This window comes from Pecten maximus, chromosome 18, assembly GCF_902652985.1.
Source record: "Pecten maximus chromosome 18, xPecMax1.1, whole genome shotgun sequence".
NCBI classification, from domain to species: Eukaryota; Metazoa; Mollusca; class Bivalvia; order Pectinida; family Pectinidae; genus Pecten; species Pecten maximus.
The window spans coordinates 13,566,087-13,584,066 of record NC_047032.1 but is presented as its reverse complement, the minus strand read 5'-3'; the positions used below and the strand labels follow the sequence as shown (position 1 = coordinate 13,584,066).

The 17,980-nt window shown below is 34.4% G+C and overlaps 1 protein-coding gene across 2 annotated transcripts; it reads left to right on the top strand.

Moving 5' to 3' along the window:
* The first annotated feature begins 149 nt into the window (after positions 1-149).
* LOC117316866 lies at positions 150-14,772 on the top strand. 2 transcript variants are annotated; one of them, XM_033871651.1, is made up of 3 exons: positions 150-1,388; positions 11,991-12,152; positions 13,031-14,772. In XM_033871651.1, the coding sequence occupies exons 1-3, from the start codon at positions 1,139-1,141 to the stop codon at positions 13,297-13,299; spliced, it is 681 nt and encodes a 226-aa protein (XP_033727542.1). In that variant the 5' UTR covers positions 150-1,138; the 3' UTR covers positions 13,300-14,772. The 2 variants fall into 2 exon arrangements, with proteins under 2 accessions (XP_033727542.1, XP_033727541.1); XM_033871650.1 differs by having other exon boundaries at positions 13,028-14,772.
* Positions 14,773-17,980: the final 3,208 nt, after the last annotated feature.

The window sequence follows — 17,980 nt, the reverse complement described above, 5'->3', positions numbered from 1 at the left end:
ATACAGAAATATTTTGTTTGTATTTGCGTGTTTAAATCGTTGGTCTAAGCGACAACCAAAATGGCAGAAGCGTTACAAGGCGTGTTTGTGCGAGTATAAAATGCAACAAGCAAGATTAAATAATTTCATTATTTTATATAGAAAATAACAACAAAACTTGCTATAAAGGTAGACGTTTCTTTTCTTATTAGTTTAGGAACTACTTTACATTCAAATAAGTAGTTTAGTATATTATAAGATTTGCTCTAAAAGTTTGACAATTTAAGAGCAAGAGAAGAGTGGTTCAATATGGTGCAATAAACTTGTTAGACTTCGTAATGACCTGACAACAGTGGAGTACCCTTGTACTCACTATCAGTGACCAGGGAGATTATAGATTAATGAATACTCCATATAACAGATAATACGTCTGTACGAATACCGGATATAGGCTACTACAGTAGATAAAGGCCGTCATGTTTAAGTTCAGGGCTCTGCCTCACAGAGAAACAATGGCTGATTGACCTTTAGCCTATGGTTGAAAAGCATGGCGTTCTTGACGTTTCAAAAATAAATAGGTACTGACATGTTTTGTTCGCTAAGCTCTATCAAATCTCAATTACATCTTTTATTTTTATTTTAAACAGTTGTGTGGCCGGGGGAAATCCGGATACCGTGCTGGAAAAGTTTTTTTCTATTAATATAAACTAAACAATTTAGGGGGAATTAAGCTGGTCTCGCATAACTTCGTCTATTTGAATGAAGTAGAAATCAGTATGGTGCTTCGTTACATCTCATAACCCATTTGATACCATACCACTGTGTAAGTTAGATCGATCGCGAGAATATCTGAAATATTGCCAGTGGAGGATTGTTCCAGTCATAGAAGCGATCCGTTTTTATACGGAATATCCTGGTTAAAATTGTAAATTAATACATCTGGCAATTTTCCGGATTTTTATTTTCGACAGACATGGTGATTTGAGGAAAAGAAATCTAAAGCGATAGAGGATATTTCTGCGTCAGTGGACATAAGGAGCGGATTAGTTAAGTTTTATTTAGGGACCGCGGCGTTTTAGGATGCACAACTAATATCTTATTTTTTATTTAAATCATTTAAATTTCTCGATTCGGATATACGAAAGCCACTTAATTATTTATGACAATGTGTTGTAAATCTTTCAAAAAGCTAATTTTAGAATCGAAAATACTAATCACAGTGACTGGATTAGCGCTGTGTTTGGCGAATATACTACAAGTAGTTGGCATTGTGTCTCCGGAATGGGATATTTTTGACACACCGTATTTTGGATCCCGAATTAGACTGTACCAGAATCTGTGGACGGTTCATGATGAAATAAAGGATAAAGATATCCGGGAGGGATTGCTTCCAAAAATACTGCACAATGGTAAGAATGTAAAACAGTAAAAAAAATAAATAAACAGCAAAAACAAACAACAACAAAAACAAAACAAAAACGATAACAACTACATGTAGATATATATGTATAATTAAGCATTCAAGTTATACCAGATAATATCTTAGAAATCAAAATAACAAGAATGATATTCTATTGAAATATATTCCAACTTTTACACCTTGCGATGAATACTTACGTAATGAACAATACAAACCCGTATCATTTCTTACTTTTTAACAATAATCACTTTTTATAGAAGTTTTGCAGAGAGCACTTTGTGATGGCAAATAGTTAAATAAATTCCCATTGCCTTTTTAATCAAACGTACAACTCATGTAACTTCTTCTGCAAAATGACTAATACAGCTAATTCACAATATGGAAAACACTCGTAATGTCGTAATTTCACCAAATAGTTGATTAACCAAATACAAATATAAGAACATAACTTATTTATTATCTAAGTAGTATTATCTTACTAAGGATTTATATAGTGGTCTATCTGTATTGATGAAGATGACTATTATGTCGTAAATTAGGTCTGGTTTTGACAAAGACCATAAGACGGTTACACTTGGGGAACCCTTGGTCTTAGTATAATTGCGCGTTTTCAATAGTCTGTGTGTACATTTATTTGGGTTATTTTTTGCCGTCGTTTTATATAGAAAATAGCTGTTTGTTTACAATTGGTTTTCTCTTTTTGTTTCTACATGGGTCCTATTAACATATCTGGAATACGTATTCATTCTTTATCATAGTATACATTATTATATCTATGTGTTTTAGTTGTTTTTATTAACAGGAAATAATGATAGATACTAAAATAGGTTGATACACATTTTCTAAAACTGTGATAAATAGCGTTGCCTACATTAACTAGATGATATTAGATAATGTATGTGCTTCATACTAGATAATACATGTTTCCTATACTAGATTATACTTCATAATGCATGTTTTCTACGTCAGAAATTACATACTAGATGATATAAGATAATGTATGTACTCTATATCAAATAATACTAGATGATATTAGTACTTTATGCTAAAATAATGCATGCTTTATGTACTAGATCATACTTCACAATGCATGTTTTCTATATAAGATAAAACTAGATATAAGAAAATGCATGCTTTCTATACCAGAAAATATATCCGTTTTACCTCGGTATTAAATCGGACTATTTATGATAGATACTGTCTACAAAGGACTTTATCATAACCAATTTATAGCGTTATATCCTTCCCATTCAGAGGCCGAAGTGGCCGAGTGGTTTAGGTTTCCTGACATTCTCCAATATCTATACTCTAAACTAAAGTATCCTATATCTCTATACCCCCATATCTATACTCTAAACTAAAGTATCCTTACTCTCTATACCCCCATATCTATACTCTAAACTAAAGTATCCCTACTCTCTATACCTCCATATCTATACTCTAAACTAAAGTATCCTTACTCTCTATACCCCCATATCTATACTCTAAACTAAAGTATCCTTACTCTCTATACCCCCATATCTATACTCTAAACTAAAGTATCCTATATCTCTATACCCCCATATCTATACTCTAAACTAAAGTATCCTATATCTCTATACCCCCATATCTATACTCTAAACTAAAGTATCCTTACTCTATATACCCTCATATCTATATTCTAAACTAAAGTATCCTTACTCTCTATACCCCCATATCTATACTCTAAACTAAAGTACCCTTACTCTCTATACCCCCATATCTACACTCTAAACTAAAGTACCCTTACTCTCTATACCCCCATATCTATACTCTAAACTAAAGTACCCTTACTCTCTATACCCCCATATCTATACTCTAAACAAAAGTATCCTTACTCTCTATACCCCCAAAACTATACTCTAAACTAAAGTATCCTTACTCTCTATACCCCCATATCTATACTCTAAACTAAAGTATCCTTACTCTCTATACCCCCATATCTATACTCTAAACCAAAGTATCCTATATCTCTATACCCCCATATCTATACTCTAAACCAAAGTATCCTAACTCTCTATAACCCCATATCTATACTCTAAACTATAGTATCCTTACTCTCTATACCCCCCCATATCTATACTCTAAACTATAGTATCCTTACTCTCTATACCCCAATATCTATATTCTAAACTAAAGTATCCTTACTCTCTATACCCCCATATCTATACTCTAAACTAAAGTATCCTTACTCTCTATACCCCGATATCTATACTCTAAACTAAGGTATCCTATATCTCTATATCCCAATATCTATACTCTAAACTAAAGTATTCTTACTCTCTATACCCCCATATCTATACTGTAAACTAAAGTATCCTTACTCTCTATACCCCCATATCTATACTCTAAACTAATGTATCCTCACTCTCTATACCCCCATATCTATACTCTAAACTCAAGTATCCTTACTCTCTATACCCCATATCTATACTCTAAACTAAAGTATCATTACTCTCTATACCCCCATATCTATACTCTAAACTAAAGTATCCTCACTCTCTATACCCCCGTATTTATACTATAAACTAAAGTATCCTTACTCTCTATACCCCCATATCTATACTCTAAACTAAAGTATCCTTACTCTCTATACCCCCATATCTATACTCTAAACTAAAGTATCCCTACTCTCTATACCCCCATATCTATACTCTAAACTAAAGTATCCCTACTCTCTATACCCCCATATCTATACTCTAAACTAAAGTATCCTTGCCCTCTATACCCCCATATCTATACTCTAAACTCAAGTATCCTTACTCCCTATACCCCATATCTATACTCTAAACTAAAGTATCCTTACTCTCTATACCCCCATATCTATACTCTAAACTAAAGTATCCTTACTCTCTATACCCCCATATCTATACTCTAAACTAAAGTATCATTACTCTCTATATCCCCATATCTATACTCTAAACTAAAGTATCCTTACTCTATATACCCCCATATCTATACTCTAAACTAAAGTATCCTTACTCTCTATACCCCCATATCTATACTCTAAACTAAAGTATCCTTACTCTCTATAACCCCATATCTATACTCTAAACTAAAGTATCCTATATCTCTATACCCCCATATCTATACTCTAAACTAAAGTATCCTTACTATCTATACCCCCATATCTATACTCTAAACTAAAGTATCCTTACTCTATATACCCCCATACCTATACTCTAAACTAAAGAATCCTCACTCTCTATACCTCCATATCTATATTCTAAACTAAAGCATCCTTACTCTCTATACCCCCATATCTATACTCTAAACTAAAGCATCCTTACTCTCTATACCTCCATATCTACACTGTAAACTAAAGTATCCTTACTCTCTATACCCCCATATCTATACTCTAAACTAAAGTATCCTTACTCTCTATACCTCCATATCTATACTCTAAACTAAAGTATCCTATATCTCTATACCCCCATATCTATACTCTAAACCAAAGTATCCTTACTCTCTATACCTCCATATCTATACTCTAAACTAAAGTATCCCTACTCTCTATACCCCCATATCTATACTCTAAACTAAAGTACCCTTACTCTCTATACCCCCATATCTATACTCTAAACTAAGGTATCCTTACTCTCTATACCCCCATATCTACACTGTAAACTAAAGTATCCTTACTCTCTATACCCCCATATCTATACTCTAAACTAAAGTATCCTTACTCTCTATACCCCCATATCTATACTATAAACTAAAGTATCCTTACTCTCTATAACCCCATATCTATAGTCTAAACTATAGTATCCTTACTCTCTATACCCCCATATCTATACTCTAAACTAAAGTATCCTTACTCTCTATACCCCCATATCTATACTCTAAACTAAAGTATCCTTACTCTCTATAACCTCATATCTATACTCTAAACTAAAGTATCCTTACTCTCTATACCCCCATATCTATACTCTAAACTAAAGTATCCTATATCTCTATACCCCCATATCTATACTCTAAATTAATGTATCCTTACTCTCTATAACCTCATATCTATACTCTAAAATAAAGTATCCTTACTCTCTATACCCCCATATCTATACTCTAAACTAAAGTATCCTATATCTCTATACCCCCATATCTATACTCTAAACTAAAGTACCTTTACTCTCTATACCCCCATATCTATACTCTAAACTATAGTACCCTTACTCTCTATACCCCCATATCTATACTCTAAACTAACGTATCCTTACTCTCTATATCCCCATATCTATACTCTAAACTAAAGTAACATTACTCTCTATACCCCCATATCTATACTCTAAACTAAAGTATCCTCACTCTCTATACCCCCATATATATACTCTAAACTAAAGTATCCTTACTCTCTATACCCCCATATCTATACTCTAAACTAAAGTATCCTTACTCTCTATACCCCCATATCTATACTGTAAACTAAAGTATCCTTACTCTCTATACCCCCATATCTATACTCTAAACTAAAGTATCCTTACTCTCTATACCCCCATATCTATACTCTAAACTAAAGTATCCCTACTCTCTATACCCCCATATCTATACTCTAAACTAAAGTATCCTTGCCCTCTATACCCCGATATCTATACTCTAAACTCAAGTATCCTTACTCTCTATACCCCATATCTATACTCTAAATTAAAGTATCCTTACTCTCTATACCCCATATCTATACTCTAAACTAAAGTATCATTACTCTCTATATCCCCATATCTATACTCTAAACTAAAGTATCCTTACTCTCTATACCCCAATATCTATACTCTGAACTAAAGTATCCTATATCTCTATACCCCCATATCTATACTCTAAACTATAGTATCCTTACTGTCTATACCCCCATATCTATACTCTAAACTAAAGTATCCTTACTCTCTATACCCCCATATCTATACTCTAAACTAAAGTATCCTTACTCTCTATAACCCCATATCTATACTCTAAACTAAAGTATCCTATATCTCTATACCCCCATATCTATACTCTAAACTAAAGTATTCTTACTCTCTATACCCCCATATCTATACTCTAAACTAAAGTATCCTTACTCTCTATACCCCCATATCTATACTCTAAACGAAAGTATCCTATATCTCTATACCCCCATATCTATACTCTAAACTCAAGTATCATTACTCTCTATACCTCCATATCTATACTCTAAACTAAAGTATCATTACTCTCTATACCTCCATATCTATACTCTAAACTAAAGTATCATTACTCTCTATACCTCCATATCTATACTCTAAAGTAAAGTATCCTATATCTCTATACCCCCATATCTATACTCTAAACTAAAGTATCATTACTCTCTATACCTCCATATCTATACTCTAAACTAAAGTATCATTACTCTCTATACCTCCATATCTATACTCTAAAGTAAAGTATCCTATATCTCTATACCCCCATATATATACTCTAAACTAAAGTATCCTTACTCTCTATACCCCCCATATCTATACTCTAAACTAAAGTATCCTTACTCTCTATACCCCATATCTATACTCTAAACTAAAGTATCCTTACTCTCTATACCCCCATATCTATACTCTCAACTAAAGTACCCTTACTCTCTATACCCCCATATCTATACTCTAAACTAAAGTATCCTTACTCTCTATACCCCCACATCTATACTCTAAACTAAAGTAGCCATACTCTCTATACCCCCATATCTATACTCTAAACTAAAGTATCCTTACTCTCTATACCCCCATATCTATTCTCTATACTAAAGTATCCTTACTCTCTATACCCCCATATCTATACTCTAAACTAAAGTATCCTTACTCTCTATACCCCCATATCTATACTCTAAACTAAAGTACCCTTACTCTCTATACCCCCATATCTATACTCTAAACTAAAGTATCCTTACTCTCTATACCCTCATATCTATACTCTAAACTAAAGTATCCTAACTCTCTATACCCCATATATATACTCTAAACTAAAGTATCCTAACTCTCTATACCCCCATATCTATACTCTAAACTAAAGTATCAGTACTCTCTATACCCCCATATCTATACTCTAAACTAAAGTATCCTTACTCTCTACACCCCCATATCTATACTCTAAACCAAAGTATCCTTACTCTCTATACCCCCATATCTATACTGTAAACTAAAGTATCCTATATCTCTATACCCCATATCTATACTCTAAACTAAAGTATCCTTACTCTCTATACCCCCATATCTATACTCTAAACTAAAGTATCCTTACTCTCTATACCCCCATATCTATACTCTAAACTAAAGTATCCTTACTCTCTATACCCCCATATCTATACTCTAAACTAAAATATCCTTACTCTCTATACCCCCCATATCTATACTCTAAACTAAAGTATCCTTACTCTCTATGCCCCCATATCTATACTCTAAACCAAAGTATCCTTACTCTCTATAACCCCATATCTATACTTTAAACTAAAGTATACTTACTCTCTATACCCCGATATCTATACTGTAAACCAAAGTATCCTTACTCTCTATATCCCCATATCTATACTCTAAACTAAAGTATCCCATATCTCTATACCCCAATATCTATACTATAAACTAAAGTATCCTTACTCTCTATACCCCCATATCTATACTCTAAACTAAAATATCCTTACAACTCTCTATAACCCCATATCTATACTCTAAACTAAAGTATCCTTACTCTCTATACCCCCATATCTATACTTTAAACTAAAGTATCCTTACTCTCTATACCCCCATATCTATACTCTAAACTAAAGTATCCTATATCTCTAAACCCCTATATCTATACTCTAAACTAAAGTATCCTTACTCTCTATACCCCCATATCTATACGCTAAACTGAAGTATCCCATATCTCTATACCCCCATATCTATACTCTAAACCAAAGTATCCTTACTCTCTATATCCCCATATCTATACTCTAAACTAAAGTATCCTTACTCTCTATACCCCCATATCTATACTCTAAACTAAAGTATCCTTACTCTCTATACCCCCATATCTATACTCTAAACTAAAGTATCCTATATCTCTATACCCCCATATCAATACTCTAAACCAAAGTATCCTTACTCTCTATACCCCCATATCTATACTCTAAACTAAAGTATCCTATATCTCTTTACCCCCACATCTATACTCTAAACTAAAGTATCCTTACTCTCTATACCTCCATATCTATACTCTAAACTAAAGTATCCTTACTCTCCATACCCCCATATCTATACTCTAAACTAAAGTATCCTTACTCTCCATACCTCCATATCTATACTATAAACTAAAGTATCCTTACTCTCTATACCCCCATATCTATACTCTAAACTAAAGTAGCCTTACTCTCTATACCCCCATATCTATACTCTAAACTAAAGTATCCTTACTCTATATACCCCCATATCTATACTCTAAACTAAAGTATCCTTACTCTCTATATCCCCATATCTATTCTCTAAACTAAAGTAGCCTTACTCTATATACCCCCATATCTATACTCTAAAGTATCCTTACTCTCTATAACCCCACATCTATACTCTAAACTAAAGTATCCTATATCTCTATACCCCCATATCTATACTCTAAACTAAAGTATCCTATATCTCTATAACCTCATATATATTCTCTAAACCAAAGTATCCGTTCTCTGCATATCGTCGATTCTATTCTCTAAACTGAACTATCCTTTCATATGCTCTATTGCAAATCATTTTTACTCTCCGTACTCTGTTGTTTTTCTCTAAATTACACTGTAATTGATTTCACTCTTCACACACACATATTAATTCTCTAAATTACACTGTAATTGATTTCACTCTTCACACACACATATTAATTCTCTAAATTACACTGTAATTGATTTCACTCTTCACACACACATATTAGTTCTCTAAATTACACTGTAATTGATTTCACTCTTCACACACACATATTAGTTCTCTAAATTACACTGTAATTGATTTCACTCTTCACACACACATATTAGTTCTCTAAATTACACTGTAATTGATTTCACTCTTCACACACACATATTAGTTCTCTAAATTACACTGTAATTGATTTCGCTCTTCACACACACATATTAGTTCTCTAAATTACACTGTAATTGATTTCGCTCTTCACACACACATATTAGTTCTCTAAATTACACTGTAATTGATTTCACTCTTCACACACACATATTAGTTCTCTAAATTACACTGTAATTGATTTCACTCTTCACACACACATATTAGTTCTCTAAATTACACTGTAATTGATTTCACTCTTCACACACACATATTAGTTCTCTAAATTACACTGTAATTGATTTCACTCTTCACACACACATATTAGTTCTCTAAATTACACTGTAATTGATTTCACTCTTCACACACACATATTAGTTCTCTAAATTACACTGTAATTGATTTCGCTCTTCACACACACATATTAATTCTCTAAATTACACTGTAATTGATTTCACTCTTCACACACACATATTAATTCTCTAAATTACACTGTAATTGATTTCACTCTTCACACACACACATTAATTCTCTAAATTACACTGTAATTGATTTCACTCTTCACACACACATATTAGTTCTCTAAATTACACTGTAATTGATTTCACTCTTCACACACACATATTAATTCTCTAAATTACACTGTAATTGATTTCACTCTTCACACACACATATTAATTCTCTAAATTACACTGTAATTGATTTCACTCTTCACACACACATATTAATTCTCTAAATTACACTGTAATTGATTTCACTCTTCACACACACATATATTAATTCTCTAAATTACACTGTAATTGATTTCACTCTTCACACACACACATATTAATTCTCTAAATTACACTGTAATTGATTTCACTCTTCACACACACATATATTAATTCTCTAAATTACACTGTAATTGATTTCACTCTTCACACACACACATATTAATTCTCTAAATTACACTGTAATTGATTTCACTCTTCACACACACACATATTAATTCTCTAAATTACACTGTAATTGATTTCACTCTTCACACACACATATTAATTCTCTAAATTACACTGTAATTGATTTCACTCTTCACACACACACATATTAATTCTCTAAATTACACTGTAATTGATTTCACTCTTCACACACACACATATTAATTCTCTAAATTACACTGTAATTGATTTCACTCTTCACACACACATATATTAATTCTCTAAATTACACTGTAATTGATTTCACTCTTCACACACACACATATTAATTCTCTAAATTACACTGTAATTGATTTCACTCTTCACACACACATATATTAATTCTCTAAATTACACTGTAATTGATTTCACTCTTCACACACACACATTAATTCTCTAAATTACACTGTAATTGATTTCACTCTTCACACACACATATTAGTTCTCTAAATTACACTGTAATTGATTTCACTCTTCACACACACACATATTAATTCTCTAAATTACACTGTAATTGATTTCACTCTTCACACACACATATTAGTTCTCTAAATTACACTGTAATTGATTTCACTCTTCACACACACACATATTAATTCTCTAAATTACACTGTAATTGATTTCACTCTTCACACACACACATATTAATTCTCTAAATTACACTGTAATTGATTTCACTCTTCACACACACATATTAGTTCTCTAAATTACACTGTAATTGATTTCACTCTTCACACACACATATATTAATTCTCTAAATTACACTGTAATTGATTTCACTCTTCACACACACATATTAATTCTCTAAATTACACTGTAATTGATTTCACTCTTCACACACACACATATATTAATTCTCTAAATTACACTGTAATTGATTTCACTCTTCACACACACATATTAATTCTCTAAATTACACTGTAATTGATTTCACTCTTCACACACACATATTAATTCTCTAAATTCATGTTGCTCTTCCTATCCTCATATCTGCTCTCTCTATTAAATCATTCTTCCTCTCCTTAAATCATTCTTCCTCTCCTAACTTATCTATACTATGAACTGAATAGTTTTTGCTCTGCATCCCTTCATATCTATTCTCTGAACTAAATCAACACCATATTCTCATACTTATTGATCTAAATAAATATGTTTTGCTCTCCGTACTTTCGTTATTATTTTCTTAATCAAATCAAATCTCCAATCATTCATACCTTTTCTCTTAACTAAATCATTTTTTCTCTCCAACCTCTTCTTTTTCCCAAACTAAAATATGTTCTCGCCATAATCTCGTATCTATATCCTATACTGAATGATTCTTGCTGTCCTTAAGTGTCTGTTCTCTAAACTGAATATTATTTTTGTTCTCCAAGCTCAAGTATCTATTCTTTAAACTAAATCCTCTGTTCCCTGAACTAAATTATTTTTCTTTGCAACCTCTCGTATTTCATTGTTGTTTTCCATACTCCCAGATCTGTTTCTACGCTTCATCATCCTTGTTCTCCATTCATATTTGTTCTCGTAACTAAACTATTATATACTAAATCAAACTTTAAAGTATGTACACCACATAAAGGCTATATCATGTAATCTCTAATTCTACTTGAATTACAGGGTGGAAGGCTATTATTGTGAGAATGGAACTCAGTGCCCTGGGAACTGGTGTGCTTGCTCTTTTTCTGGTCATCGCTACAGCCTCCGTTAAAGTGTTGTCAAGGAGACGGGCCCTTCTGGTCACGTGTTATGTTCTAGCAGTTCTGCTTACGTGTTCCTCTGGTAGGTCATGTCCGGTCTTGGTCATTTGTTAAAACATAGATGACACTTTTGAATGTTTGTTAAAAGTTACAGATACTTTGATTTATATAATGTCAGAACAATGCTTATTACAGACAAGATTGAATTTCCATTGGCAGGAACATTCCTGTTATCAGCCATTAATGTTAAAGACATTGCCGTTTGTAACGTCGCTTTAGATTGGATGATACAGCGGCGCAATGATTTCTGAGAGAAAAGAGTCCGTGAATAAATGTGAATTTCCATAGGGATGGTGTACAGTAGATTAAGTTATAAGGATTAATTTGTATATATATTGTAATTCATTTAGATTTCGCGAACTAACCCCTTGAGACATGTTTGCGAAAACATGATTTCGTGAAAACTGATCTAGAAATGACTTCTAATTAGCGAATGATTCCTATATCGTTGACCGACGCGGGTTATTAAGGGTACTTTTTTTGTTATATAATCTCCACAACATATAGAATATATTCATTTTTATCCTTAAATAAAGAGGGTTTTATGCATTTCCTAAGAACAAAACACTACCTTCGCCTGATAGCTGTGACTTTACAATGGCGGATCAAAATGAAGTTTTCTGAGGGGATTATATTGCTTGTAAAACTATAGATTGTCACCATTTATCTATTACTATTTCTGTGTGATAACATGTCTCGTAATACAAGTGGGTGCCAACTTAATGTCAGAAGGAACTGCCGAGGAGATAGGAGATATTCGTTACCAAGAGATAAAATCCGGAACTACGGGAGCTCATTTCCTTACACTATGGAGCTGTCCTTTACTAAAGACCTGTGGTTACTCTATTATTTAAACTATACAACTTTATAACTCCACTGTATTTATTTCCCTTTCAGCAGTTACAACTATTTTTGGCGCCCAGACCTACAAAAAGAACTATAAGAGTATTCTAAGCGTTGAAGCATTCAACCCTAAGAACATGATCCCAGTAGAGAAGTACGTGCTGTCCTGGGGGTTGCACGTGTGTTACGCGAGTGGCACTTTCTACATATTATCGTCAGTTCTAATCATCACCAACATCATTAAAGACGTGACATTAATACCCAAGTCTGCTGTGTCGCCATCAACTTCTAGGAATGAACAAACTCCAAACTTAGGCGAAGTGTGAAAAACTAATGAGTCTAGAGAATGCAAGCAGACTTTGCAATTAGAGGGAAGTCTATGACCAACAACAATGAAGAGCAAAACACGACAATGGGGAAGATCTGGTTACTACCATCATCATTTTGGATCGGGTACGTACCAAGGTACAAAATACACAACTATGAACCAACGAGAATATAAGGAATATGAACAAATCCAGGATTTAGGAAAATGATTATGAACTACTTGCAGGACTGTGAACAACTCTCAGAACTATCAACATACAGGACTTTGAACAACTCTCGGGATTATAACCTGACGGGACTGTCAGCAACTCTCAACTTACGGGACTTTGAACAGCTCTCGGGATTATAACCTGACGGGACTGTCAGCAACTCTCAACTTACGGGACTTTGAACAGCTCTCGGGATTATAACCTGACGGGACTGTCAGCAACTCTCAACTTACGGGACTTTGAACAGCTCTCGGGATTATAACCTGACGGGACTCTCAGCAACTCTCGGGATTATAAACTTACGGGACTTTGAACAACTCTCGGGATTATAACCTGACGGGACTCTCAGCAACTCTCAGGACTTTCAACTTACGGGACTTTGAACAGCTCTCGGGATTATAAACTAACGGGACTCTCAGCAACTGACAGGACTTTGAACAGCTCTCGGGATTATAAACTAACGGGACTCTCAGCAACTGACAGGACTTTGAACAGCTCTCGGGATTATAACCTGACGGGACTCTCAGCAACTCTCAGCTTACGGGACTTTGAACAACTCTCGGGATTATAACCTTGAGGGACTCTCAGCAACTCTCAACTGACAGGACTTTGAACAGCTCTCGGGATTATAACCTGACGGGACTCTCAGCAACTCTCAACTTACGGGACTTTGAACAACTCTCGGGATTATAACCTTGAGGGACTCTCAGCAACTCTCAACTGACAGGACTTTGAACAGCTCTCGGGATTATAACCTGACGGGACTGTCAGCAACTCTCAACTGACAGGACTTTGAACAGCTCTCGGGATTATAACCTGACGGGACTCTCAGCAACTCTCAGCAACTTTCAACTGACAGGACTTTGAACAGCTCTCGGGATTATAACCTGACGGGACTCTCAGCATCTCTCAGGACTATCAACTTACGGGACTTTGAACAACGCTAGGTCTCAGGATTATAAACTTACGGGACTAGTTAAAAGGTAACATATACGAGGACTGTTAACAATCTACGAGAATTGGGATGCGAGTGAATATTACAGTAATTAGGAACAATTAAACTGCAGGAATGAACAATTTCAGGACCAGAATGTAAAACCGTCTCCATGAAAGTAATTTGAAATTCGGGTTACATTAGTTTGAAAATATAGAGAAAAAAAGTAATTTGTATTTGCAACATAAAGGATTGGATAAAGAGTGAAGATCAAGATTGTACATATGCAGATAGACTACAGGAAATGAGATAAAGAAAATTGCAAATCATATCATATAAAATGCTGGATTACTAATCCATGGTTCTTGTCGGGAAGATTTTGCAAGTTGTGGTTTACAAATTATTTTTTGGGTTTACGAATGTTAGTTTAGAATAGTTTAACGTATACAAATGTATTTTTCTAGTCGCCATTAAACGGATTTGCTAACTGCAGTATATCATAGAATTGGATTTTCATCAAGTATTTGGAAGGGGTAAAAGCAATCCAGTTGGAAGAGCTAACTTAATCGTAGAGATGGATTCCAGGTGGAAGGGTTCTGCGAAGTCTTTAGTTAGACTGATGAAAATCAACTCGACTTGTTTAAGCACTGACCCCTGTAATAACCTCAGAGGAAGAAGAGAGAGCAAAAATTTTGATAGCATATTTTAATTTGTCTAGATAATGTAGTGATTCTGATTTAGCTGTTGTCTGTACACACAATACATTATTATATACACAGAATAAACTTCACGTATCATTATAAAGGACATGAAATAGTCGTGATTCATAAATACAACAATTAATGTACAACGCAAATTTATCAGATACAATTAACGTAAAAATAGTGTACAAATATTGTACAAAATGCAACATATTCAGTAAAGAGAACCATAGATGAGGATTTTTAACCTTTAAGCTTATATTACCATCACGAAAGACATATATCTTCAATTTCAAGCTGATTAAGATTGTTTGGTTAAATCAGAAAAAAACACATTGAACACGTCAGTAACATACTATCATCCTAAGTCAAAGAAAATCAACAAGTCATTAATTCAAATGAATATGAAAAACTAGATTTCCTATTTAGAATGAAAATGGAAACGATTTCCCAAATGAGGATTATCTAATACCAATAACAATGTCATAATACTTATAGCTCATGTTTTCGTTATCACACAAGATGAGGTCAGGGGAAACTTGTTTTTAGCATTAAGAAGCTGTACTAGATAGTTTTTGCCAATAAATAAGCTATTTAGCTTTATTATTTTATTATAACTATGGGTATTTTAAAAATGTTCTGCCTTGTACCCAATAAGGAAAGTGTTGTTTTTTTAAATAAGAAGCTTCAATACAAAAACGTATTGCAGTGAGATTTGCAACAAGTGGTAAATGTACCGCTCAAAATCTCAAAGCATGCAGAAATTAGTGTCATTTGTTATACGGTTCAACGGTTGCCGTCAAGGCCTCTTGAACTTGTGGATAGACCTATAGCAAGATCTGGGCTCATTCTCCTATAAATTACCTTACCTGCCTACCGGATTTCACTTCTTCAGTACAAGATATGATAAGTGTTCAATGTAGAAAGTGTTACCACAACCTGTGTCATAGTATTTGTAAACATTAAAGCTAAAGAGAAAAACTGACGGAGAAGTGCTGAAATACACAGCAGTTTAATTATCAAATAAATTAGGACGTTCAAGCACACGCGTGTATGAAGTTAATGCAGTGTGCATCCTCTAATACTGCTCTGACCAAACTTCCTCCAATACTGATCGATATAGGAAGTCCAAACTTCACTAAATACCGCTTTGATACTGTACACAGAGTCTGACTTCGATGAATAAAACTCCGATACACTGTAAACTTCGTTAAATACTTCTCGGTACAGTACAGTCCAAACTTCGCTGAATACTTCTCAGTACAGTACACAGTCCAAACTTCGCTAAATACTTCTCAGTACAGTACACAGTTCAAACTTCGCTGAATACTTCTCGGTACAGTACACAGTTCAAACTTCGCTGAATACTTCACAGTACAGTACACAGTCCAAACTTCGCTGAATACTTCTCAGTACAGTACACGGTCCAAACTTCGCTGAATACTTCTCAGTACAGTACACGGTCCAAACTTCGCTAAATACTTCTCAGTACAGTACACGGTCCAAACTTCGCTGAATACTTCTCAGTACAGTACACATTTTAAACTTCGCTGAATACTTCTCAGTACAGTACACGGTCCAAACTTCGCTGAATACTTCTCAGTACAGTACACAGTCCAAACTTCGCTGAATACTTCTCAGTACAGTACACAGTCCAAACTTCGCTGAATACTTCTCAGTACAGTACACGGTCCAAACTTCGCTAAATACTTCTCAGTACAGTACACGGTCCAAACTTCGCTGAATACTTCTCAGTACAGTACACATTTTAAACTTCGCTGAATACTTCTCAGTACAGTACACGGTCCAAACTTCGCTGAATACTTCTCAGTACAGTACAGAGTCCAAACTTCGCTGAATACTTCTCAGAACAGTACAGTCCAAACTTCGCTGAATACTTCTCAGTACACAGTCCAAACTTCGCTGAATACTTCTCAGTACGGTACACAGTTCAAACTTCGCTGAATACTTCTCAGTACAGTACAGTCCAAACTTCGCTGAATACTTCTCAGTAGGGTACACAGTCCAAACTTCGCTGAATACTTCTCAGTACAGTTCACAGTTCAAACTTCGCTGAATACTTCTCAGTACAGTACACAGTCCAAACTTCGCTGAATACTTCTCAGTACAGTACACAGTTCAAACTTCGCCGAATACTTCTAAGTACAGTACACAGTTCAAACTTCGCTAAATACTTCTCAGTACAGTACACAGTTCAAACTTCGCTGAATACCACTACGATACATAGTCTGAACTTCATACATAAACGCCGCTGAATACTGCTCTGGTACACTATACAGATTCAGAATTTCAACAGGAAATGAAATATCGCTACCTTTGAGCTATACAGGGGAAAATTAAAGTGGAGGTTTGAAGCCATCTCCCGACACTGATGGTATCATAACGGAACTGGTGTCGGTATTCTAATGGTTGTAACATCTAACAAGAATGCCCTATTTCAAATTTTACACCAAACTATTAGAAATCTACCGCCATGGTCAGAATATTACTACCCGGTCATGGTCAGAATATTACTGCCAGGCCATGGTCAGAATATTACTACCAGGCCAGGGTCAGAATATTACTACACGGTCATGGTCAGAATATTACTACCCGGCCATGGTCAGAATATTACTACCTGGTCATGGTTAGAATATTACTACCAGGCCACAGTCAGAATATTACTACCAGGCCACAGTCAGAATATTACTACCAGGCCATGGTCAGAATATTACTACCTGGTCATGGTCAGAATATTACTACCAGGCCACAGTCAGAATATTACTACCAGGCCATGATCAGAATATTACTACCAGACCATGATCAGAATATTACT